The sequence below is a fragment of the Hemiscyllium ocellatum genome, chromosome 4 (assembly GCF_020745735.1).
Source record: "Hemiscyllium ocellatum isolate sHemOce1 chromosome 4, sHemOce1.pat.X.cur, whole genome shotgun sequence".
Lineage (NCBI taxonomy): Eukaryota > Metazoa > Chordata > Chondrichthyes > Orectolobiformes > Hemiscylliidae > Hemiscyllium > Hemiscyllium ocellatum.
Genome location: NC_083404.1, coordinates 68926217 through 68951316, shown reverse-complemented (window position 1 = coordinate 68951316; position 25100 = coordinate 68926217). Strand labels below are relative to the sequence as shown.

At 43.9% G+C, this 25100-nt stretch overlaps 1 protein-coding gene across 1 annotated transcript in view; it reads left to right on the top strand.

The window, feature by feature from the left end:
- lrp12 (low density lipoprotein receptor-related protein 12) overlaps positions 1 to 25100 on the top strand; it is an 83789-nt gene that overhangs the window by 36519 nt on the left and 22170 nt on the right. The window contains exons 4-5 of the mRNA XM_060824316.1: positions 13183 to 13385; positions 19999 to 21100. Of these exons, the coding sequence (XP_060680299.1) occupies positions 13183 to 13385; positions 19999 to 21100 (1305 nt within the window). The remainder of the gene's footprint in view (positions 1 to 13182; positions 13386 to 19998; positions 21101 to 25100) is intronic.

The following is a 25100-nucleotide window of genomic DNA, read 5'->3' as shown; positions in this document are numbered from 1 at the left end:
TGGCAATAGCTGGTGAAATTTAAATCGAACTAATCAAAATCTGGAATTAAAAATACTAGTCTCGGTTTGTCATTTATATAAAAAGTTGCATTAGAATTTAGGCACCAAAATTGGAGGTATAGTGGACAGGTTATCTAAAATTACAAAGGGAGCTTGAACAATTGGGTAAATGGGTTGATGAATGGCAGATGAGTTTAATTTGGATGAATGTGAGGTGTTGCATTTTGGTAAGACCGACAAAGGCAGGACTAATACAGTTAATGGTAGGGCCCTAGGGTGTGTTGCCAAACAGGGTGACCTAGGCATTCAGGTACATTGTTTTTTGAAAGTTACATCAAAGGTAAACAGGATGACAAAGAGGACGTTTGGCACGATTGGCTTCATTGCTCAGACCAGTTAGTATAGGAGTTAGGCATCATGTTGCAGTTACACATGATATTGGTAAGGCTACTTTTGGAGTACTGTGTACAATTCTGGCCATCCTGCTTAAGGAAGGATACTATTAAATTGGAGAGAGTGCAGAAAAGATGGACAAGGATATTACCAGGACGAGAAGGTTTGAGTCATGTGGAAACGCTGGATAGGTTGGGACTTTATCACCGCAGCGTAGGAGATTGAGGGATGACCTTAGAGGTTTATAAATCATAGGCTTGGATAAGGTGAATAGCAATGGTTGCTTCTGTAGGATAGGGGTGTTAAAAACTAGAGAGCATATTTTTCAGGAGTAAGTTTTAAAAGGGACCTGACGGGCAACATTTTCACACAGGGTGGTCTGTATAAGAGTCACAGAGATGTACAGCATGGCAACAGACTCTTTGGCCCATCTCGTCCATGCCAACCAGATATCTTAACTTAATCTAGTCCCATTTGCCAGCACTTGACCCATATCCCTCTAAACCCTTCCTATTCATTTACCCATCCAACTGCCTTTTAAATGCTGCAATTATACTAGCCTCCACCACTTCCTCTGGCAGCTCACTCCACACAAGCACCACCCTCTGCTTGAAAGGGTTGCTTCTTAGGTCCCTTTTAAATTTTTCCCTTCGAGCCCTAAACCATGCCCTGTAGTTCTGGACTCGCCATCCCAGAGAAAAGACTTTATTTACTTTGTCCATGCTGCTCATGATTTTATAAACCTCTATAAGGTCAACCTTCAGCCTCCAACCATTCAGAGAAAACAGCCCTGGAATAAACTGTCAGAGAAAGGAGTTGAGCCAGGTATAGTTGCAATATTTAAGAAACATTTGGATAGGTACGTGAATAGGAAAAGTTTGGAGGGATATGGACCGAATGCAGGCAAACAAGAATAGTTTAGTTTGGGAAATTTGGCATGGGCGGATTGGACCAAAGAGTCTGTTTTGGTGCTGTCTCACTCAACTCTATTGGTCACCATACAATCATTATCGATTGTTATGAAAAACCATCTGGTTTATTAATATCCTTTAGGAAACAAAGTCTGCCCTATTTAGTCCCATCTACGTGAGCAATAGCCTGGATAGTTGTGCTAATGGAATCATGCTTTACACACATGGAGTCAGATCAGAGGTGGTGGTACTGTTGTATAGTTGGAAAGAACTTGCCCTGGGAGTCTTCAACGTAAACACTGGGCCCCTTGAAGTCTCATGGTATCAGGTTAAAACAGAAGATCTCTGCTGTTTACCAGCTAACTCCTCCTGGAGATTCGTCAGTTCTCATCCACGATGAATACCAGCTGGAAGAAGCACTGAGGGCAGTCAGAAAACAGAAAGTACTCTGTGGAGGACTTCAATGTCCACCATAAAAATTGGTTCAGTTGTATAACTACTGAACTGAGCTTCCTAAGTCCTTAAGAGGCACCAGCCACAGATGCAGCCTAGTAGTTAGTGAGGAAGTCAACCTGATGTTTAAAACCAAAATGACTTGACCTCGTCTTCGCCAGACCACTTGTCAGAGATGTATCCATCCATGACAGTATTGTAGACATGACCACCACATAGTCCTTATGGAATCAACGTCGTGTCTGGAAAAGCATAGCAGGTCAGGCAGCATCTGAGGAGCAGGAGAAATTTGGGCATAAGCCTTCATCAGTCATGAGGCTGGGGGGTTGCACAGTAGTAGTTTGGCACACTGACCTCTGCATCACTGAAGCCAGGTGCTAACTCATAGACACCTCCTACTGGCCCCTCGACCACGACCTCCCCTCTCATCACCAAACCATCAACTCCCAGACAGTCCGGAGTCTCATCCCCTCTGAGGATCTCCCATCCACAGACTCCAACCTTATTGTCCGTGAACATAGAATATAGAACAATACAGCACAGAACAGGCCCTTCGGCCCACGATGTTGTGCCGAACATTTGTCCTAGCTTAAGCACCTATCCATGTACCTATCCAATTGCCGCATAAAGGTCACCAATGATTCTGACTCTGCCACTCCCACAGGCAGTGCATTCCATGCCCCACCATTCTCTGGGTAAAGAACCTACCCCTGACATGCCCCCCATACCTTCCACCCTTCACCATAAATTTATGTCCCCTTGTAACACTCTGTTGTACCCGGGGAAAAGGTCTCTGACTGACTACTCTATCTATTCCCCTGATCATCTTATAAACCTCTATCAAGTCACCCCTCATCCTTCGCCGTTCTAATGAGAAAAGGCCTAACACTCTCAACCTATCCTCGTACGACCTATTCTCCTTTCCAGGCAACATCCTGGTAAATCCCCTCTGCACCCTCTCCAAAGCTTCGACATCTTTCCTAAAGTGAGGCGACCAGAACTGCACACAGTACTCCAAATGTGGCCTTACCAAGGACCTGTACAGCTGCAACATCACCTCACGACTCTTGAATTCAATCCCTCTGCTAATGAACGCTAATACACCATAGGCCTTCTTACAAGCTCTATCCACCTGAGTGGCAACTTTCAAAGAGCTGTGAACATAGACCCCAAGATCCCTCTGCTCCTCCACCTTACTAAGAACCCTACCGTTAACCCTGTATTCTGCATTCTTATTTGTCCTTCCAAAATGGACAACCTCACACTTGACAGGGTTGAAATTCCATCTGCCACTCCTCAGCCCAACTCTGCATCATATCTAAGTCCCTTTGCAGCTGACAACTGCCCTCCTCACTATCCACAACTCCACCAATCTTCGTATCGTCTGCAAATTTACTGACCCACCCTTCGACTCCCTCTTCCAAGTCATTAATAAAAATTATAAACAATAGAGGACCTAGAGCTGATCCCTACGGAACTCCACTTGTAACTGAGCTCCAGGCTGAATATTTACCAACTACCACCACTCTCTGACTTCGACCAGTGAGCCAGTTCTCTATCCAACTGGCCAAACTTCCCACTATCCCATGCCTCCTGACTTTCCACATAAGCCTACGATGGGGAACCTTATCAAATGCCTTACTAAAATCCATGTACACTACATCCACTTCTCTACCCTCATCAAAGAATTCAATCAGACTTGTAAGGCAAGACCTACCCCTCACAAATCCATGCTGGCTGTCCCTAATCAAGCAGTGTCTTTCCAGATACTCATAAATCCTATCCCTCAGTACCCTTTCCATTATTTTGCCTACCACCGAAGTAAGACTAACTGGCCTGTAATTCCCGGGATTATCCCTATTCCCTTTTTTGAACAGGGACACAACATTCGCCACTCTCTAGTCCCCTGGTACCACCCCCGTTGACAGTGAAGAATGAAAAGATCATTGCCAACGGTTCTGCAATTTCCTCTCTTGCTTACCACATAATCCTACGATATATCCCGTCAGGCCCAGGGGACTTGTCTATCCTCAAGTTTTTCAAAATGCCCAACACATATTCGTTCCTAACAAGTATCTCTAGCTAACCAGTCCGTTTCATACTCTCCTCTTCAACAATATGGTCCCTCTCATTTGTACATACTGAAGAAAAATACTCATTCAAGACCTCTCCGATTCAATACACAGTTTCCCACTACTGTCCTTGATCGGACCTACCCTCAATCTCATGTTTCTCACATAAGCATAAAAGGCCTCGGGGTTATCCTTGATCCTACCCACCAAAGATTTTTCATGCCCTCTCTTAGCTCTCCTAATCCCTTCAGCTCCCTCCTAGCTATCCTGTATCCCTCCAACGCTCTGTCTAACCTTGTTTCCTCAACCTTATGTAAGCCTCCTTCTTCCTCTTTACTAGACATTCAACCTCCCTCGTCAACCAAGGTTCCCTCACACGGCCATTTCTTTCCTGCCTGACAGGTACGTACATATCAAGGACACGTCATATCTGTTCCTTGAAAAAGTTCCACATTTCAATGACATCCTTCCCTGACAGCCTATGCTCCCAACTTATGCTCCTCAGGTCATGTCTTGCAGCATCGTATTTACCCTTCCCCCAGTTGTAAAACCTACCCTGTTGCACGCACCTATCTCTCTCCATAACCAAGGTGAAAGTCACAGAATTGTGGTCACCATCACCAAAATGCTCACCCACTAACAAGCCCATCACTTGTCCCGGTTCATTACCGAGTACCAAATCCAATATGGCCTCTCCTCTGGTCGGGCAATCTACATACTGAGTTAGAAAAGCTTCCTGGACACACTGCTCAAACACCGCCCTGTCCAATCTAGTTGATCTAAAGAGCAGCAATCAATATTTGGGAAGTTGAAATCACCCATGACTACTACCCTGTGGCCCTTGTTGGGAAAATCTGCTTCCCAATCTGTTTCTCCACATCTCTGCTGCTATTGGGGGGCCTATAGTAAACACCCAATAAGGTGACTGCGCCTTTCTTATTTCTGACTTCAGCCCATACTACCTCCAAAGGCAGATCCCCCTCGAACTGCCTTTCTGCAGCCATTATACCGTTTCTAATTAGCAACGCCACACCCCCTCCTTTTTTACCACCCTCCCTAATCTTACTGAAGCATCTGTAACCAGGAACCTCCAACAACCATTCCTGTCCCTCTTCTATCCACGTTTCCGTGATGGCCACAACATCGTAGTTCCAAGTACCAATTCACTCCTTAAGTTTATCCACCTTATTTCTGATACTCCTTGCGTTGAAGTATACACATTTGAACCCATCTCTGTGTCCGCAAGTATTCCCTGTCGGTGCTACCTTCTCCACAGCCTCCCTACATTATTAGACATCCTGAAAAACAGGTAACCTACTTGCTGGACTACAAGTCCGGATCCCATCCCCCTGCCAAATTAGTTTAAACCCCCCCCCCGAAGAGTGCTAGCAAACCTACCTCCCAGGATATTGGTGCCCTTCTGGTTCAGGTGCAACCCGTCCTGCTTGTACAGGTCCCACCTTCCCCAGAATGCAGTGCAATTGTCTAAATATCTGAAGCCCTCCCTCCTACACCATCCTTGCAGCCACGTGTTCAACTGCACACTCTCTCTATTCCTTGCCTCATTGTCACGGGGCACCAGCAACAACCCAGAGATGACGACTCTGTCCGTCCTAACTTTTAGCTTCCAGCCTAACTCCCTGAGTCATGAATGACCTCCCCACCCCTCTTCCTACCTATGTCGTTAGTGCCAATGTGCACCACGACTTCTGGCTGCACACCCTCCCCCTTAAGGATTCTGAAGACACGCTCCGAGACGTCTCAGACTTTGGCACCCTGGAGGCAACAAACCATCCGAGAATCTCGCCCATGTCCACAGAACCGCTTGTCTGTCCCTCTTACTATAAAGTCTCCTATAACTAGCGCTCTCCTCCTCTTCCCCCTTTCTCTTCTGACCTCCAAGCCGGACCTCGTGCCAGAGACCCAGTCTCTGCAGCTTACCCCTGCTAGGCCGAACCCTGCGCTGCCCGTTTCTACCTCCTTCCTAAGATTCACAAGCCTGATCTCCCTGGTCAACCTATTGCCTCAGCCTGCGCCTGTCCCACTGAACTCATCTCTGCATATCTTGATACCTTCCTGTCCCCCTTAGTCCAGGAGCTCCCCATCTCCGTTCAGGACATCACCCACACCCTTCGCCTCCTCCAAGATTTTCATTTACCTGGCCCCCAACGCTTCATCTTCACAACGGACATCCATCCGTGTACGCATCCATCTGCCACAACAAAGGCCTCCAAGCCTTCCGTTTCTTCCTCTGACGCCAACCCAACCAATGCTCATCCGCCTGGCTGAACTGGCCTTCACCCTCAACAACTTCTCCTTCCAATCCTCCTACTTCCTCCAAACCAAAGAGGTAGCCATGGACACCTGCATGGGACCCAGCTATGTCTGCCTCTTTGTTGGGTACGTGGAACAGTCCATTTTCTGCAGCTACACTGGCACCACCACCCGCTTGTTCCTCCGCTACATCAATGACTGTATCAATGCTATCTCATGCTCCCACGAGGAGATTGAACAGTTAATCACTTTCACCAAAACCTTTTGAATTCACCTGGACCATCTTGGACTCCTCCCTCCCCTTCCTGGACCTCTCCCTCTCCAGCGACCGACTAACCACGAACATTTACTGCAAGCCCACCGACTCCCATAGCTACCTGGACTAGACCTCATCTCACCCTACCGCCTGTTTAAAAACCCCATTCCTTACTCCCAAATCCTCTGCCTCCACCGCATCTGTTCCAAGGGTAACCAATTCCACCTTAGAAAAATCCCAGATGGCCACCTTCTTCCAGGATTGCAAATTCCATTCCCATGAGATCATCGATGCCCTCCAGCGCATCTCCTCCACTTCCTGCACCACTGCTATTGAACACCACTCCTCCCAATGCAACAAAGACAGTCCCTCTGGTCCTCACCTTCCACCCCACCAACCCCACCAACCCCACATACATCGTGTCATTCTCTGCCACTTCTGCCACCTACAAACGTACCAGAGATCTATTCCCCTCCCCATCCCTATCTGTGTTCCAGAGAGATGTCCTCGTCAGGTCCATGCCCTCCACCAGCCCACACCCCACTCCCAACACCTTCCCCTGCCACTGTAGGAAGTGTAAAGCCAATGCCTACACCACTCCTTTCACCTCCATCCGAGGTCCCAAAAGGTCCTTCTACATCCAACAGACATTCGCCTGTACCTCCTCCAATATTATCTACTGTATAAGTTGCACCCGATGTGGTCTCCTCTATATCAGGGAGACAGGATGCCAACTTGTGGATTGTTTCAGAGAACCTCTCTGGGACACCCGCACCAACCAACTCCCCTGCCCAGTCGCTCAACACTTCAACTCCCTCTCCATTAAGGGCATGCAGGTCCTGGGCCGCCTCCATCACCAAATGCTTACCACCTGACGCCTAGAGGAAGAACGCCTCATATTCCGTCTTTGGACCCACCAACCACACGGGATGAATGTGGATTTCACCAGTCTCTTCATTTCCCCTTCCCCACATTATCCCTGTCCCAAGTCTCCAATATGGCACCACCTTCGTGACCTGTCCATCAACTTTCCCATCTATCTGCTCCACCCTCCTTTCCGAACTATCACCTTCTCCCCTACCTTCACCAATCTATCGCATTCTCAAATCTCACCCCCCTCCCATTTATCTCTCAGCTCCCCCCTGCCCACAAGCCTCATTCCTGATGAAGGGCTTATGCCCGAAACATCAATTCTCCTGCTCCTTGGATGCTGCCTGACTTGCTGTACTTTTCCAGCACCACACTCTTCAATTCTGATCTCCAGCATCTGCAGTCCTCTCCTACGTCAACACTTGGATTTCAGCAATGCCATTCAGCTGCCAACCATCATCAGATGCTTCCACCAGCATAAAGTCATTTTGCCAATGAATGAACAATGTTCAGCACCATTTTCTGATTTCTCAGAAAGTGAAGCAGTCAGTGCACCAACCATGTAACCACTGTATCAAAGAAGCTAGGAAATCAGTTGCAAAATACTCTCCCTTTCACTGTCATCTACAAAGACCAAATCAGGCTTATGATGGAATATTCTCCACTTTCAGCAACACTCAAGCTCAACACCATCGAGAATAAAGCAGCTCATTCGACTGGCATCTTATCCACTATCTTCAACATTCATACCCTTCATACATCTACAAAATATATTGCAGCGACTTACCAATGCTCCTCAGACATCCCTTCCAAATCAAGACTTTACCACTTGGAAGTAGATAAATGGAAATGCCTCCACCTTTAAGTTTCCCTCTAAGCCAAAATCCGTTCTGACTGGTAGCATATTATATGCTTCAAACATTCTGAAGAAATTTAAAAAAACAAATTTTTTGAGAAGATTTGTAGCTCAGGTTGATAAGTATGTAAGTTAGCTTTCTGAGCTTTAAGGTTTGTTTTCAGATGTTTCATCATAATACTAGGTAACAACATCAGTGAGAGTCTCTGGTGAAGCGTTGGTAGTATGTCCCAGCTCTCCTTTTTATAGGTCTTGGTTTCATAAGGTGGGTGATGTCATTTCCGCTTCTTTTTTTCAAGGAAGGTAGATAGGATTGAAATTCGATTTGTTTATTGATGGAGTTCTGGTTAGAATGCCATGCATCTAAGAATTCATGTCTGTATCTTTGTTTTGCCTAGGATGTGTGTGTTGTCCTAGTCAAAATGGTGCTCTTCTTTGTCTGTATGTATGGAAACTAGCGATAGGAGGTCATGTATACTGGTGGCAAGTTTCTTGCTAGTTTGTCTGATATCGTGTTTGTAATAGTTCTTGCATGGTATCTTGTAAATGATGTTAATTTTGCTGGTGGTATCTAATGGATCTTTTAGGTTCATTAGTTGCTGTTAAGTGTGTTGGCAGGTTTGTAGGCTACCACGATGCCAAGGGGTCTGAGTAGTGTGGAAGTAATTTCTGATATGTCTTTGATGTAAGGGAGCATGACTATGGTTTTTGGTTGCGTTCTGTCTGCTTGTTTGGGTTTGTTTCTGAGGAATTGGGTGCTGCAGTGTCATTGAGCTTGTTGAAATAATGTCTTGATGCAGCTCCATTTGTGGGTGTTGGGATGATTGGTCCATGTGTGTTATTTTTCTGCAGATATTGTTTTGAAGCTCTCCATTAACTGTACATTCAACTGTCATGTCTAGGAATGGGAGTCTGTTGTCGTTCTCCTCCTCTTTTGTGAAATTTATGCCTGCAGGATAGTGTTGATGGTATTGTATGTTTCCTCTAATTTGTTCCGTGTTGTGATGACAAAGGTGTCATCTACTTAGCGGACTCAAAGTTTGGGTTGGATAGATGGGAGGCAGGTTGTTCAAGTCTCTGCATTACTACTTCCGCTGTGAGACCTGATATTGGTGATCCCATAGGTGTTCTTTTGACTTGTTTGGAAGTTTTGTTATTGAATGTAAAGTAGGTGGTGAGGCTCAAATTCACTACTTTGGAGGATGTTGTGTTTGCTGATGAAGTTAGTGCTGTCTTGTGTTGTAGTCCTTGTTTTTCTAATAGTGATACCAGTGTTTCTTTGGCCAGGTCAGTGTTAAATAATGTGAAAAGGGCTGTAATGTTAAAGGAGACCATTATTTCATTTTCTTCCATCTTTTGTGTCATTGGTGTTCAGTAATTCATGAATGGAGTGAATAGAGTGTTGTGAATCTTTGTAATTGTCTTTGTAATTGTAGTTTAACCCTCTGACTAGGACTGTTTTTTTTCTGTATCAGTAAGTTGACGGTCTGAAAGATTTTTCTTTAAATCCAGCACACACCCTAGGACAGGCGAAACAAAGACATGCATGGGAATTCTTTAGAGGCATGGCATTCAATTTAAAAGGCACAAATAAATAAGTCTTTCAGAATAAATACAGCAGACCATAAGACAAGCTGTTGCACCTATATCAGGCCAAGAGAAGGAAAGAAACACACTTAATGCTTAAGAAAATAAAGCCTTAGAAAGACTTAAAAATAGCAAAAACATCATTATTCTACCTGCAGACAAGGGACACATGACTTTTTTTTTAAAAATCTGACTGTCTTAAAAGGCAAATGCTCTGTTTGCAGATATATGCAACTTACCAGCAGGTGGCAATAGACCCGACCCCACAACAACTAAACAGAATTCCATCCTTTTTAACAGAACTTAAAAGATCAGGAGAATTAAACAAGACAGACATCCAAAACACGAAACCAGATTGATCCAACACACCATACTTTTATGGATTACTAAAAATACACAAACCTGGTGCCCCCTTTGACCATAGTCTTCCTACGTGGTACACCAACATACAGACTAGCCAAAGAACTCCACCAAAAACTAAAACACTTATTTAAAGATTCACATCACTCTATTCATTACACCCAAAAATTCCTGAGCACCATCGTACACAACAAGATAGAAGACGACGAAATAATGGTCTGCACATCAATTAACCTCGACCTGGCCAAAGAAACACTGGTATCACTACTAGGAAAGCCAGGACCACAAACACCTGACAGCACCAAATTCATCAGCAAACACAACATCCTCCAAGCTAGTTGACTTGTACCTCACCACCCACATCATATTCAATAACAAAACTTCCAAACAATTGAACGCTTGTGGGGTCACCAATATCTATGAGACCGGAATCAGTAATGCAGAGACTTGAACAAGCTGTCCTCCCACCTATCCAATCCAAACTTTACGTCCACTAAATAGATGACACTTTTGTCAAGAGGAGGAGAATGACAACATACACCTAAACGTGACAGTTGAACATACAATTAACAGGGAGCTTCAAACCAGCGTCTACAGAAAAACAACAAACGCAGATCAAATACTTAATTTCAGAAGCAATCATCCCATCACCCACAAATGGAGCTGCATCAGGACATTATTTCAATGAGCTACATCGCACTGCAGCATCCAAGTACTAGAAAAAACAGAAGAAAAATATTTACACAATGTTTTCAAGAAAAACGAGTGCCCAGTAAACACAATCCGCCGATCCCTCAGAAACGAACCCAACCAAGCAGACACAACACAACCAAAAACTTTAGCCACATTACCTTACATCAAAGGCATATCAGAAATGACTTCCAGGCTACTCAGACCCTTTGGCATCATGGTAGCCCACAAATCTACCAACGCACTTAATAGCGACAAATGAACCTAAAGGATCTATTAGATACTACCAGTAAAACTAACCATGTTACCATGCAAGAACTATAACAATATATCGGACAAACTAGCAGGAAACTTACCACCAGGATTCATGAACACCAACTGGCCAAAACCAAAACCAACACCAAAACCCACGATTCACTATCACTAGTTTCTATGCATACAGACACAGAAGGACACCACTTTGACTGGGAAAACGCACACATCCTAGGACAGGCGAAACAAAGACATGCACAGGAATTCTTTAAAGGCATGGCATTCTAATCAGAGCTCCACCAATAAACACATCGATTTAGATCCTATCTACCTTCCCTTGAAAAAGCCGGAAATAACATTACCCACCTTAAGAACTCAACACCTTTAAAAAGAGAGGCGGGACATACCACCAGCGCTTCACTGGAGACTCTCACTGATTATGTTACCTACTATGTAGACGAAACATCTAAAACCAAACCTTCAAGCTCAGCAAGCTAGCGTGCATACTTTAAAAAAAACTCTTGAATTCCTGATATCTATAACAGTGCAAGGCAGGATACAGCAACAATATTTTGATAGTGAGTTTTGTAAAATACAACAAAATTTCAAAGCACCCATAGGTCTTCTTCACTGCGGATTGACTTGCTATGCAAGCAAATCTGTAGATCAGAAAGATTTTAAAGCAAATGAAGTAAGTATAAGGAAATCTTGCATTTATGTTGGGCTTTGTATCATCAGGAAAGTCTAAGGAGTGTTCTAACAAATTAATTTATTTAGAAGCAAAACATTTAAAACCATTCACTCCCTCCATCACGAGCGTAACAGCGGTGTGTACTGTATCTAAGATGGACTGCAGACATTCACCAAGGCGGCTTTGACAGCATGTCCCAAATCGCTGATTATCTATTACAGGGGAACCTTGATTATCCGAATGAGATGGACAGGTACTATTTCGTTTGGATAATCGATTATTCGTTTCATTGATTTCCTCTGGGGCTCAGCGTTTTTAAAGTCTGCTCCTCATTCAGGAGACTGCAGCAGCACGTAGCGTGAGCCCCTGCCCCCACCACCGCCCACTACCCCCGTCCAGTACCACTCCCGCCTGCTCCCTCAAACTCCTTCCAACACCCCCTGCCCTCAGAACTCTGTTCCTACCCCCCCAACCCTGTCCAACGCTGACACCCCAACCCTGTCCAGACGCCCCAACCCTGTCCAAACCCCTCCGCCCCCTCCCCTAACCCCATCCAACATCACACCCCTGCCCCTTCTCCAGAGCAGCTGGACTATACATCAACAATAGTTGCTGCTGCTACTACTGCCTTTGTAGGGTAAGTCTCCAAACAGAGCGCGTGTACACACACACACAACTTTTTAATGCAACTTTTTGACAGGTTCCACCTTTACCCTGTTCAAGAGATCATCTGGGGAAGCAGGGGGGGTGGGGTTAGGGTACATCCCTCTGAAGAATTCCCAGGAAAGTGTGGGCAGAGACAGAGGCCGGGAGGTCAGTCATTTAGAGACAGTGCCTGTTTAATTACTGTTAACAAAAGATGCGATCACTGTTGGAAACAGGTCTTTGATGTAATGTTTCTATGAGGACCTCGGGATCTCCTTCAGATAATCTGATTTTCGGATGATAGGTATTCGGATAATCGAGGTTCCTCTGTAGCAGGACAAGGGCAGCAGATTGATAGCAGCACCACAATCTACAAGCATCTCCCCAAGCCACTTAAAATTCAAACTTGGAAGTATGCCACTGTTCCTTCAATGTCAATGGATCAAATTCCCTTCCTAACAACAGTGTCTACCTAATCCAAATGGTCTGCAGCGGTTGGCATGATGGCACAAGATTAGCACTGCTGCCTCACAGCGCCAGAGCCCTAGGTTCAATTCCCGCCTCAGCGGACTGACTGTGTGGAGTTTGCACATTCTCCCCGTGTCTGCGTGGGTATCCTCCGGGTGCTCCGGTTTCCTCCCACAGTCCAAAGATGTGCGGGTCAGGTGAATTGGCCATGCTAAATTGCCCGTAGTGTTAGGTAAGGGGTAAATGTTGGGGTATGGGTGGGTTTCGCTTCGGTGGGTCGGTGTGGACTTGTTGGGCCTGTTTCCACACTGTAAATCTAATCTAATCTAATCTAATCTAATCTATTCATCTTGATAGATATTTTGTTTGCAAGTTGAACATTATTGCATTTTTTTTTGCCTTAGCTTCCAGGATTTTGATATCCAGAGCTCTGCTTGGTGTAGTTCCGACTGGCTAACTATAGGAGCATATAAAAATGTTGACGGAATTAGAGTGTGTGGCTCATCCATTCCAGCACCTTACATTTCTTCAAAGGACCATGTCTGGATTAAGTTTCATTCAGATGACAGGTATACTGGAAAAGGTTTCCGACTGTCTTATGTCACAGGTATGTGTAAACTTGGTGGCCTTTTTCTTTGAGTTGAAATGCAGCTAGTTTGTTCGTTCTAATGCCCCTCCTAATCTCTTCAGTCTCTTTCAGCCCAATCACTCTCTAGGCCTCTGCATTCCTATAATTTTCAGTCCTTCACACTCTTAATTTTAATCATTCCACCACTGGGGCCTTCTGAGATCTATCCTCGTTTAACTTTATAAGCAGTGGATTTTGACAATGAATGTGCCCATACACTAATAGAATATGGTGCTTGTGAACTTTTTTTTGTAATTTGTTTCATGTCTCAAAGTGCATCACAACTCACTAATTAATAACTTTTGAAATCAAGTTGCTGTTGTAGAGGCAAAATGTCTAGCCAGTTGGCATAAAGCAGTGTCCCAGATAAAGTAGGGAGATATTTTGAATTGGGATGTGGGCTGACTGAGAAAGTTGTCATGACACTGGGGACTTAAGCCTTTCACCACTTAGAACTATTTTGACATTTACTTAGATCATTACTGATCTATGTCTTATTGGTTCTGTAGTCCTTGCTACCTTGCCTAACAAAACTGTTAAACTCAGTCATAAAATTCTTGATTTTGATGAGAGTGCCTGATTTCCAATGCCTTTGTGTAAAGAAATGCTTCCTACCAGTCTCCATGAATTTTGATTAGATTAAATTCCCTATTGTGTGGAAACAGGCCCTTCGGCCCAACAAGTCCATACCGATCCTCCAAAGAGTAACCCACCTAGACCTATTTCGCTCTGACTAATGCACCCAACAGTCTGGGCAATTTAGCATGGACAATCCACCTGTCCTGCACACCTTTGGACTGTAGGAGGAAACAGGAGCACCCGGAGGAGACCCACGTAGACACGGGGAGAATGTGCAAATTCCACACACAGTTGCCCAAGGCTGGAATTGAACCTGGAACCCAGGTGCTGTGAGGCAGCAGTGCTAACCACTGAGCCACCGTGCCGCACTATGGGGGGTAATTCCCTATGAAGTATCCCCCAATAGAAGTTTCTGTTTACCTTCAATCTTTAAATACAATTAGATTGGATCTTATTCTGCTATCCTGTGAAGTATAAAGATTGTCAGCAATTTGTCGCCAGAATTTTAAATCTTCTAGCCTTGGCATAATTCTGTTAGGTCTGCTCTTCGAGGCTGTTGAAGATTTCTTGAGGTTCAGTGTCCAGGAATGAAAGTAATAGTTTAACTGGAAATCTAACTAGATTGTTATAATTGTAAATCAGTTTTCACCTTTTCATGTTACTGTCACCCTGTTAAATTAATTGAATTATTTTTTGCATCAGTCTAATGTTGCAGGATGATGTGCAAATACCTTTACTACTGCCAGTCATTACCATGTTGAAACAGGATGTGATGTATCTGTCACATAATTTGCAGTCAGTATGCAAACAGTGACCAGATATAGCATATACAGCCTTCAGATAAATTTATTGGTAAAGACTCCACATTATTGTTTCTCCATTCCTTGTCTATGATGGATATGAAAGAAAAGAACGTCATATTTACTAGCTTTTAGTAATGCTTGGAGGCTTGATCCTTAAACTTTGCTGCAAGGATCCGAGCTTTTCCCATTTCTAACATATTCGGAACAATCATTTTTGAGTGTAGAGTGTATAAGCACTAATTTAAAAGGCGATAGGAGGTAGAAACAGCAGTAAGCCATTGGGCATTCAGTAGGTTCATAACTGTTCCAACATTCTTCCTTTCCTGCATTTTCCCCATCACCCTTATTCCCTGATTGATCAAAGATCTCTCTCTCTCTCCCTCCCCTCACCCCTCTGCCCCTTACCCCCTCTCTGCTCCCCTCCCTCTCTCTCTCTCCCCAACATTCTCTCTCTCTGCCCCCCCATACCTCCACTACCCATCTCTGCCCTCACTCTTCTGTCCCTCTATACCCCTCCCTCTCTCTGTACTCCTTGCTTTCCCCTCTCTCTGTTACCCTTGCTGTCCCCCTCCATACCCCTTGCGAGCTGTTTGTCCGTACCCCTCGCGCACGCTCTCCGTACCCCTCACGCATGCTCTTTGTACCTCTCGCGCATGCGCGCTCTCTTTCTTGTGCTCTCTCGCTCGCTCTCTGTACTCCTCGCTGTCTGTCACTTGCGCTCTATGTACCCCTCTCTCACTGTACCCCTTGCTCTTGTGCTCTCTCTGTACCTCTCACTCGCTCTTTCCCTCTGTACCTTCTGCTTGCTCTCTCTATGCCCCTTGCTCTCGCTTTCTCTGTACCCCTCGCTCTCGCTTTCTCTGTACCCCTCGCTCTCGCCCGGTCCCCCTCACACTCTCTCGCTCCCCCTTGCACACCCTCTCGCGCTCTCTGTTCTGTACCCCTCGCGTGCTCTCTGTATCCCTCGCGCTCTCGTGTTCTCCCTGTTTACCCTTGCTTTCATGCTTGTGCTCTCTGTACCTCTCACGTATTCTCGCTCTTTTTACCTCTCGCTTCCTCTCTCACTGTGCCCCCTCGCCCGCACTCTCGATGCCTCGTGCTCCCTCTCGGCCCCCTTCACTCTCGCTAGCTCTCTCTCTCTGTCTCCCCCTCTCACTGCTCACACTCTCGCCCTCTCTCTTTCTCTTTGTGGCTCGTTCTCCCCCTCTCTCTCTGTTTGTACTCCTCGTCCTCTCTCCCTGTACCACTCACTCTCCCTCTTGCTCTCCATACCCAAAGCACTCCCTCTTGCCCGCCCCGTACCCACACTCCATATCTCGCCCATGCCTGCTCAGCCCCCCCTCAAGTTTGCCTGCCCTGCTGTTAGCCTCCTCCTCTGCCCATCTCTTGACAGCTTTCTCTCCACCTCTCTGCTGTTGCGCTCTCTGTCTTGCTCTCTCTTCCTCACGTGTTTTCTCTCTCTCTGCTTCGTGCTCACGCTGTAGTGTTCCTTTGCGTATAAGACAATTCCTCCATTCATGAAACATCCTTGTGAACTTTTTCTGAAGTGCCTCAATGAAATGATGCCTTAAATAAGGGAGCTAAAATTGTTCACATTACTCCCGACATAGTCTCACTAGTAGCTTGCAAATTTTCAATCGGTATGCTTGCACATCTGTTGAAACCCAACCCTCTTGAAATAAAAGTCAACCACCTTAGTCAGTTTTTATATCTCAAACAAAAAAAAATTGATTTTTAAAAAATTCTGATCTATGTTTCTTGGGCCAAAGGGCCTAACTTTGTGAAGTCAGTAAACTTGGATCTAATGTCTCTATTTTATCTTCCAAGTCACTGAAAACTAGAGAGGAAACTCAATTATCCAAATTTCAAATTATCCGAACAAGATCGCAAGGTCCCGATGCTTGGCTAAACTACGTTATCCAGCATTCGATTAACTGAATGAAATAATCTCCACTTGTGTCTTTCGGATAATTGAGGTTCCTCTGTTTAGCGAAATGATGGTGGCCTTCTACAGATGTTTTTAAGTTACTTCTAATTACGTTTTGTCAGTTGGCCCATTGTATCTATCTTCTGCCTATAAACCAATATCTATTTGTCAGTGGATTGCTTGAAAGTTTGATGTCCTCCCAATTTCATGAGCAATCTCTCTGAGAAATGATTTGGGAAATCCGCAGCTCCTCTTTAATGCATTGGGATCTTTTTACATCTGCCTCAATTGTCTTGTAAACAGATTCTCCTCTCTTGTCACAGACTTAAATTGGAGATTTTATATTTCTGGTTTAGCAATTCTGCACAATGTTGAAATTTGACTTCTGATTATGTATAGTGGTGTGAGAGTTTAAGATGATTTAATGGACAGCATCTTTGCCAAGCTCAAGTTAGTGTTTAAGCAGATCGAAGTGTTAATGGAGAACCAGAAGGATGTATTTGCTCTTTGAACCTGGTGGTTTATGATGTAAAAGAAAGAGGAATACATTTTCAAGAAACAAACTGAGAATAAAAACCAAACCCAAAAGTAAAATCCTGAAATCAACCTGGATTGATCCATTATCTGAACCCATTACTACTTACACAGCAGATTAAAAAAAGCAGCTGCTTCGATGGTGTCAATCAATAGACACCCTTGACTCTCTCAAAATAAAAGTGATGCTCCTCTCCAGCAAGTCATAGCAGAAAACAGAGCGTGTATTTGTGACCTCTGATTAAAAATAGTAATGGTTTAAGATTAGAAACGTAAATGCAGGATACTCCTGATCCTGGGAATCTGAAATACAAGTTGAACATTAGAAATGATTAGTCAATCAGGCAGCAATCATGCTTTGAGAAACAGTATTTTTAAGGTAATCACTTTTTAATCAGAACTTAGACGACTGCTGACCGCTGTTCTCTGACTTAAATTATAGTAAACTAAAGGGAGTGATGCACTGGAGAACCATGTAGTATCCGCTTGTTTGTAGAAGAACAGTTGAGAAGACAAAGTTGGAGGCAAAGAAAGAAAGGGAATTACGTTATGAATCAAAGGTTGCAAGTAACCTAGACCAAACCTCAAAGAATTTAAATTCCTGGGGCTATAGGATTTGTTACCCTGCCCAATGTAGTGAATAGAAGCTGGCAAGTCCCATTCCTGGTTAGAGAGATCCTACATATGTAGGTGAAATTTGAAGGTACATGAGGTATCTTTTACCCTCTAACCTACCAACTGTCTTGAGTTGTATGCTTTCATATCCTCCACTTTGAATTACATCTTTCATTATTATGTATGCTATTGATTAACTAACAGGACAATTAAACTAATTTTGAAATGTCAATTGCTTTAAATATAATTTGAATGTATGAACAGCTAAAACCTTTCCAGTTCCATATTGCTGAATCCTTAATGCATTCATTATTGGCCAAGCACAATGTTTGTTCAGTTAAGATTTCCAAAGAAGCAGGTTGCATGTTTTCTTCCTGTTATTTTATTATTGTCACTGACCTTTTAAATAGTTGTTGAATTCTATATCTTCAGGAGGGCTGGGTTCAAATCCCACCTATTCCAGACATATCATAGAGATGTGCAACACGAAACAGACCTTTCGGTCCAATTTGTCCACGCTGAGCAGATATCCCAACCCAATTTAGTCCCATCAAACCCTTCCTATTCATATACCCATCCAGTTGCCTTTTAATGTTGCAATTGTACGAGTCTCCATCATCACCTCAGGCAACTCATCTGTACACATACCACCCTCTGCATGAAATTGTTGACCTTTAGGTCTCTTTTATATCTTTCCCCTGTCACCCAAATCTCCAGTGGGCTCTTCTTGTGTAGTTCCAGACCACTATCAAAGTAATTGCTTGCTAACAACCATAAAGCTGGCAGCTTATCTTTTTGCCTTCAGTGCACAAGGTACATGTCATGGAGCAGTGTTGTTCCCTGGTATGAAGGTAAAGATGCCCGACTTCTGAAAGTTTAAGAAGTGAAAAGCAGGAACAGTCTAGCTTAAATCAATGACTTTGCCGATTCCTGTTTCCATTTCTGCCCTCTCTGTATTTTGTATTGAGACTTTATTAGGAAAGAAGTATGAAGAATCTTTTCAGAAATGGCTCATTCTCTATCCTTCCTCCACCCCCTCTGAACTATCACCTTTTTGGCATATGGAACTATGTAGAGATGGAGATGTGCACACGCATTTTGTTTACAGTGAAACGAAGTTTGTCATTCCAATAGGAGACATGTAATAGCAGCATCAGTATTCATTGTAATGTGTCAAGCGCAAAGCTTGGCCCTGAAGGTGATTGTTTATTCTGAAATATTCTGTAAAACAAAAGTATGCTTTCAAGTTTAATTTTTAGGAGAAAGTAAGGACTGCAGATGCTGGAGATCAGAGCTGAAAAGTGTGTTGCTGGAAAAGCGCAGCTGGTCAGGCAGCATCCAAGGAACAGGAGAATCGATGTTTTGGGCATAAGCGAACCATGATGTTACTTCTGCCCTCACCGACCAAGCAGACTCCACGATCGCTGCTCAGACAACCGCCTCCACGATCACCAGCAAGATCATTGCCGACAGATTCGCGGCCTCCGCAGGGTCCACAGCCACCGGGAACAACACCGTTTCTGCCGTCGCCACAGCCACTTCCACCCCTGGAGTTGCCGTCGCCGCATCTACTTCCGCCCCCAGTGATGTCACTCACCTGCACAATGACCACGCGCATGCGTACCCGCCCCCACGCCGATCCCCGCCCCCACACCTAACTCCACCCCCACACCAGGTCCTAGCTCCCAGCCCTGCCGTATTTTCACCATCCCTCCAGACCTCCTCTCTGAGGATGAAAGATCAGTCCTCAGCAGAGGCCTTATCTTCATCCCCCTACGCTCGTGGATTAACAAGTTCAACATGCGGCGAGACATCGAACAATTCTTCCGCCTTCGCCTCCGCGCCTACTACTTCAACCAGGATTCTCGCCTACACTCTGACGACCCCTTCTCCTGCCTCCAACACACCCCATCCACCTGGACATCCCGTAACAGCCTGAAGAAGGATTTATGCCCAAAACGTCGATTCTCCTGCTCCTTGGATGCTGCCTGACCTGCTGCGCTTTTCCAGCAACACATTTTTCAAGTTTAATTTTTAGTCTGTTTCTCTAGTTTCTAAAGAAATAAAAGCAATTTATTCACTTCAACAATTGCTACTTTTTTCCATAGTGAGTTTGAGTATGTTTTCCTTTCAGGAAGATCTGAGGAAGTAGGCTGTGACTGGGACCAGTTCCACTGTAACAATGGAAAATGTATCCCTGAAATTTGGAAATGTAACACAATGGATGAATGTGGAGACAACTCTGATGAAGAGCTGTGCGAACGGCCAATTCCACCAACTGCCTTTCCATTTCAGCCTTGCACATATGATCAGTTCCAATGTTTGTCAAGGTATACAGCAGCTTATACATGCTTACCTGAGACCTTGCAATGTGATGGAAATATTGACTGCCTTGATTTGGAAGATGAAATAGATTGTGAACCCCCTAGTTGTGGCGAGTGGCTGAGAAACTTTTATGGAACATTCAGTTCTCCTAATTATCCTGCATTTTATCCACCTGGCAGCAATTGCACATGGCTGATTGACACTGGAGACAGACGCAAAGTCATTTTACGTATCACAGATTTGAAGCTGGATGGCACTGGCTATGGAGATTATATTAAAGTGTATGATGGCCTGGAGGAGAACTCTCACAGACTGCTACGTGTCCTGACATCCTTTGATTCTCGGCCACCAATCACTGTTGTCTCTTCTTCTGGACAGGTGCGGGTGCATTTTTATGCTGACAAAGTTAATGCAGCCAGAGGTTTTAATGCCACCTATCAAGTTGCAGGGTTTTGCCTTCCATGGGAGATTCCCTGTGGAGGCAATTGGGGTTGCTATACTGAGCAACAGCGCTGTGATGGTTATTGGCATTGCCCAAATGGACGAGATGAGCTCAACTGTAGCTCATGCCAAAAGGATGAGTTTCCCTGCTCTCGCAATGGAGTGTGCTATCCTCTAGCAGACCGGTGCAATTACCAGAACCATTGCCCGAATGGGTCAGATGAGAAGAACTGCTTCTTTTGTCAGCCTGGTAACTTCCACTGCAAGAACAACCGCTGTGTGTTTGAGAGCTGGGTTTGCGATGCACAGGATGACTGTGGTGATGGCAGTGATGAAGAGAGCTGTCCTGTGATTGTACCAACGCGGGTGATAACTGCAGCAGTCATTGGAAGTTTAATCTGTGGGCTACTCCTTGTGATTGCACTAGGATGTACCTGCAAACTGTACTCTCTGAGAATGTTTGAACGCAGGTAAGTGCTGACTGCAAAAGTTAAATAGATTGATTTGTAGAAGAATTGAAGCAGAATCCTAGCATTTCAGATGCAAGATAATTTATTTTAACTTTGTCTTTTGCCAATCTGAATGGACCTAGCAGATGCATTTGTTCTTGCTGTGGGCTGAGGAAGAAAGATTTTTCTCTCCATTATATTCAAAAGATGGTGGTAGTCTCATCACGCAGAGATTTAGAATAGCTGTATTATAAGTGGAGAGAGGGAAAAATGAGAATGTTATTGTGGAATCTCTGAACTAGAATAGTTAATTAAACTTGTTCTTAGGCCTTGTCTGTACCAATAAATTATGTTTCTGCAGAGAGAAGGCGGCTTCATGGAGAGGCAAGTATGTATTTTGAATGGATTCCAAATCTGGCAAGAATGCCAATATGCTGGCTGCAATAACACACTTTTTATTGTACAAACCATTAGTTGTTCTTGTTGTAATACTCGTGTTAAAATTCTGATGTTGTAATGTCAATATTTATTAAATGTCAGTTGACTGTGAATCAATACTGCGGCTAATAATTAATGGAAGGGAGCTCAATTATTTTCAACCTGACCAACAAGGCCTTCCCTTCTCTAAAGCTGAGGTATTTTTGGTCAGGTATTTATTGCGGTCAGTTCTGATAAAATGCGATAGTTCCATTCTTGTGTGATCTCACATATTAAGAAAATTGTGCAGCAGCTACACCATTTAAACTAATGGGGCTGGAATCATGTTATAGCCAATATAGGTAAGGAAAGTTCACATTCTACAAATAACGATCTAAATTCTTCAATTGCATTAAACCCAATTCGTGTTATAGCAGAACCAACCGTAGTTTGAAATACATTTTTATTGTTGGGCATGGATAATTTTGTGACCATAGCACTTGGAATTATACAGTACAAAAACAAACCCATCGACCCGTCGGGTCTGCACTGACAAAAACTGCACTCGTCCAGCTTTCCAGCACTTGGCCCATACTGTTATGACATTTAAAATGTCATCCCAAGATTATGAAGCTTCTTGCCTCAGCTACCCTCCCAGGCAGTGCATCCCAGATTCTCACCAACTCTGGTGGGTGGAGCAAATGTTTCCTTAAATCCTCTCTAAATCTCTGCCTTTCACCTTAAAATTATGACCCTTTCTTATTAACATTTCATCTAAGGGAACAGCTGTTTCTATTCACCCATCTGCCTCTCATAACTTATACACCTCAATCAGGTTCACTGTCAGCATTCTCTGCTCTAAAGAAAACAATCCAAGTTTATCCAGCCTTCCTTCATAGGTAAAGTGCTCCATCCCTGGCAACATCCTGATGAACCTCCTCTGTATGCTGTCCATTGCAGTCACATCCTCCTTTTTATGTGGTGACCAGAACAGCATACAGTACTCCAGCTGTGGCCTAACCAAAGTTTTATACTTTATTTTGTACACTTATTCTTCCAGGTAGTAACGGTTAAATAAGAGCTGTGTCCACAATATTTTTGTATGCTAAGTCAATAATTTAAGGCTTTTGTTTCCACTTTTAATGTTCCTGGGATGCATTATCAGTTTTCACTTTCACAACAGGTCACCTAATTTATGTTAAGGTGCATTACAATCTAGTGGCAGAGCAAAGCTTTTTTTCACATCTGATAATCAAACCTTAATTTGAACTTTAGAGCAAAATCAATACTGTTTATTCACAATGGTTACATAATTCCCTCCATTAAAATTGTTTGTTTGTACAGATAATGGATGGTGTTATCTTGTTGTACTTTCATCTAGACTGGAGTTCAGGAATAGAATAAGTAGTGATGTTTTTGCTTAATAAAGTGAGAGCTCCACAATCCAGGAGCTGTTGAGACTCAACTTGCCTTTACATCAGATTGTAGGTAAAATTACAACTTTGTTCAGCAAATCTGCAGGCTCATTGCTTTTGAGGATAATTGAAATTGACTCATTGTTGTAAATTGTAGCATTTGTTGAATAGAATTATCACAAACCCTTCCCTTGGTCTCCACCTGAATGTGGAGTATAGCGATAATTCTACGTATTTTTGTGTTGTATTATCTAATAATTTTATTCTGCACCTTGATTTTCATAGAATTGTACAACACAGAAACAGACCCTTCGGTCCAACTCTCCCATGCCAACCAAATATCCCAAATTAATCTTGATGCAACTGGCCCATGTCCCTCCAAACTCTTCATATTCATGTACCTGTCCAGATGCCTTTTAGATGTTGTAATTGTACCAGTCTCCTCCACTGGCAGCTCATTCCATTTACACACCACTTTCCGCATGGAAAGGTTGTCCCAAACATCCTTTTTAAATTGTTTCCCTGTCACCATAAACCTATTCGCTCTAGTTTTGGAGTCCCCTACCCTGGAAAAGAAACCTTGGCTATTCACCCTATCCAGGCCCCTTATGATTTTATAAACCCTTCTCAGGTCAACTTGAAAGGGTTCAGAAAAGATTTACAAGGATGTTGCAGGATTTGAGCTATAGGGAGAGGTTGAATAGCATGGACTGTTTTCCCTGGCGGAATGGGACTATTTGGCACCAAACATTTGGCCCCGTCGTTTTGGATCTAAACTGTTTTGGCACTCATTACTTTGGCGCTGAGCTGTTTTGGCGCCAATTCATGTAGATAACCATCGTGTGAAAATTTTGGTTTGTCTCACTTGCTTAGAATGTTTTCAGCCATTTCTGGTATGGGCTCTACAAGAAAATAGAAAATTATATTTCAGCTTTCCAATGTGAAGAAAGAAGGACTTAAGTATCATCAAGGCAGTAGATGACTACTAACAATTGTTAAATGAGAAATTGATTACAAAACAAGATTTGAATCTACAGCGGGTCATTACAGCTTTGACTATCAACTCTTGCTAGTTGAGAAAATTACATCGGGTCGTCCTCTCTTCTTTAACCAAGCAAGACTGTTTTATTATTCTGAATTGGTGCCAAAACAGTTTAGCGCCAAAGTAATGAGCGCCAAAACAGTCTAGAGCCAAAAGGACGGTGCCAAAACATACCCGACCCTTCCTTGGAGTGCCAGAGGCTTGAGGGGTCACCTCATAGAAGTTTATAAAATCATGAAGGGCATAGATAGGATAAATAGACAAAGTCTCTTCCCTGGGGTGGGGGAATCCAGAACTAGAGGACGTAGGTTTAGAGTGAGAGGGGAAAGATATAAAAGAAACTTAAAGGGCAACTTTTTTCACGCAGGCAGTGGTACATGGGCTGCCAGAGGAAGTGGTGGAGGCTGTACAATTGCAACATTTAAAAGGCATCCGGATGGGTATATGAGTAGGAAGGCTTTGGAGGGATATGGGCCAGGTGCTAGCAGTGGGACGAGATTGGGTTGGGATATCAGGTTGGCATGGACAAGCTGGACCTAAGGGTCTGTTTCTGTGCTGTACATCTCCTCTATGACTCTATGACCTGTTGGCTCTGATGCTCCAGGAAAGCAGCCCCAGCCTGTTCAGCGTCTCCTTATAGTTCAAACCCTCGAAACCTGGCAACATTGTGAAATCTGTTCTGCATTCTTTAAAGTTTAACAACATCTTTCCGAAAGCAGGGAGACCAGAATTGAACATAGTATTCTGAAAGTGACCGAACCAATGTCCTGTACTGCTACAATATGACATCCCAACTCCTATACTCAATGCACTGACCAACAAAAGCAAATTTACCAAACGCCGCCTTCGCTACCGTGCCTACCTGTGACTCCATCTTCAAGGAACTATGAACCTGCACCCCGAGGTCTCTGTTCAGCAACACTTCCCAGGCTCCTACTGTGTATATGTCGTGTCTTACTCGAATGCAACACCTCACATTTATTTAAACAAACTTCACCTGCTACTCCTGGGCCGATTGGACCATCTGATCAACGTCACGTTATTGTTGTGATAAGCTTCTTCACTGTCCACTACACTACCTATTTGGTGTTATCTGCAAACTTACTAATCATTCATCCTATACTCTCATCCAAATCATTTCTATATT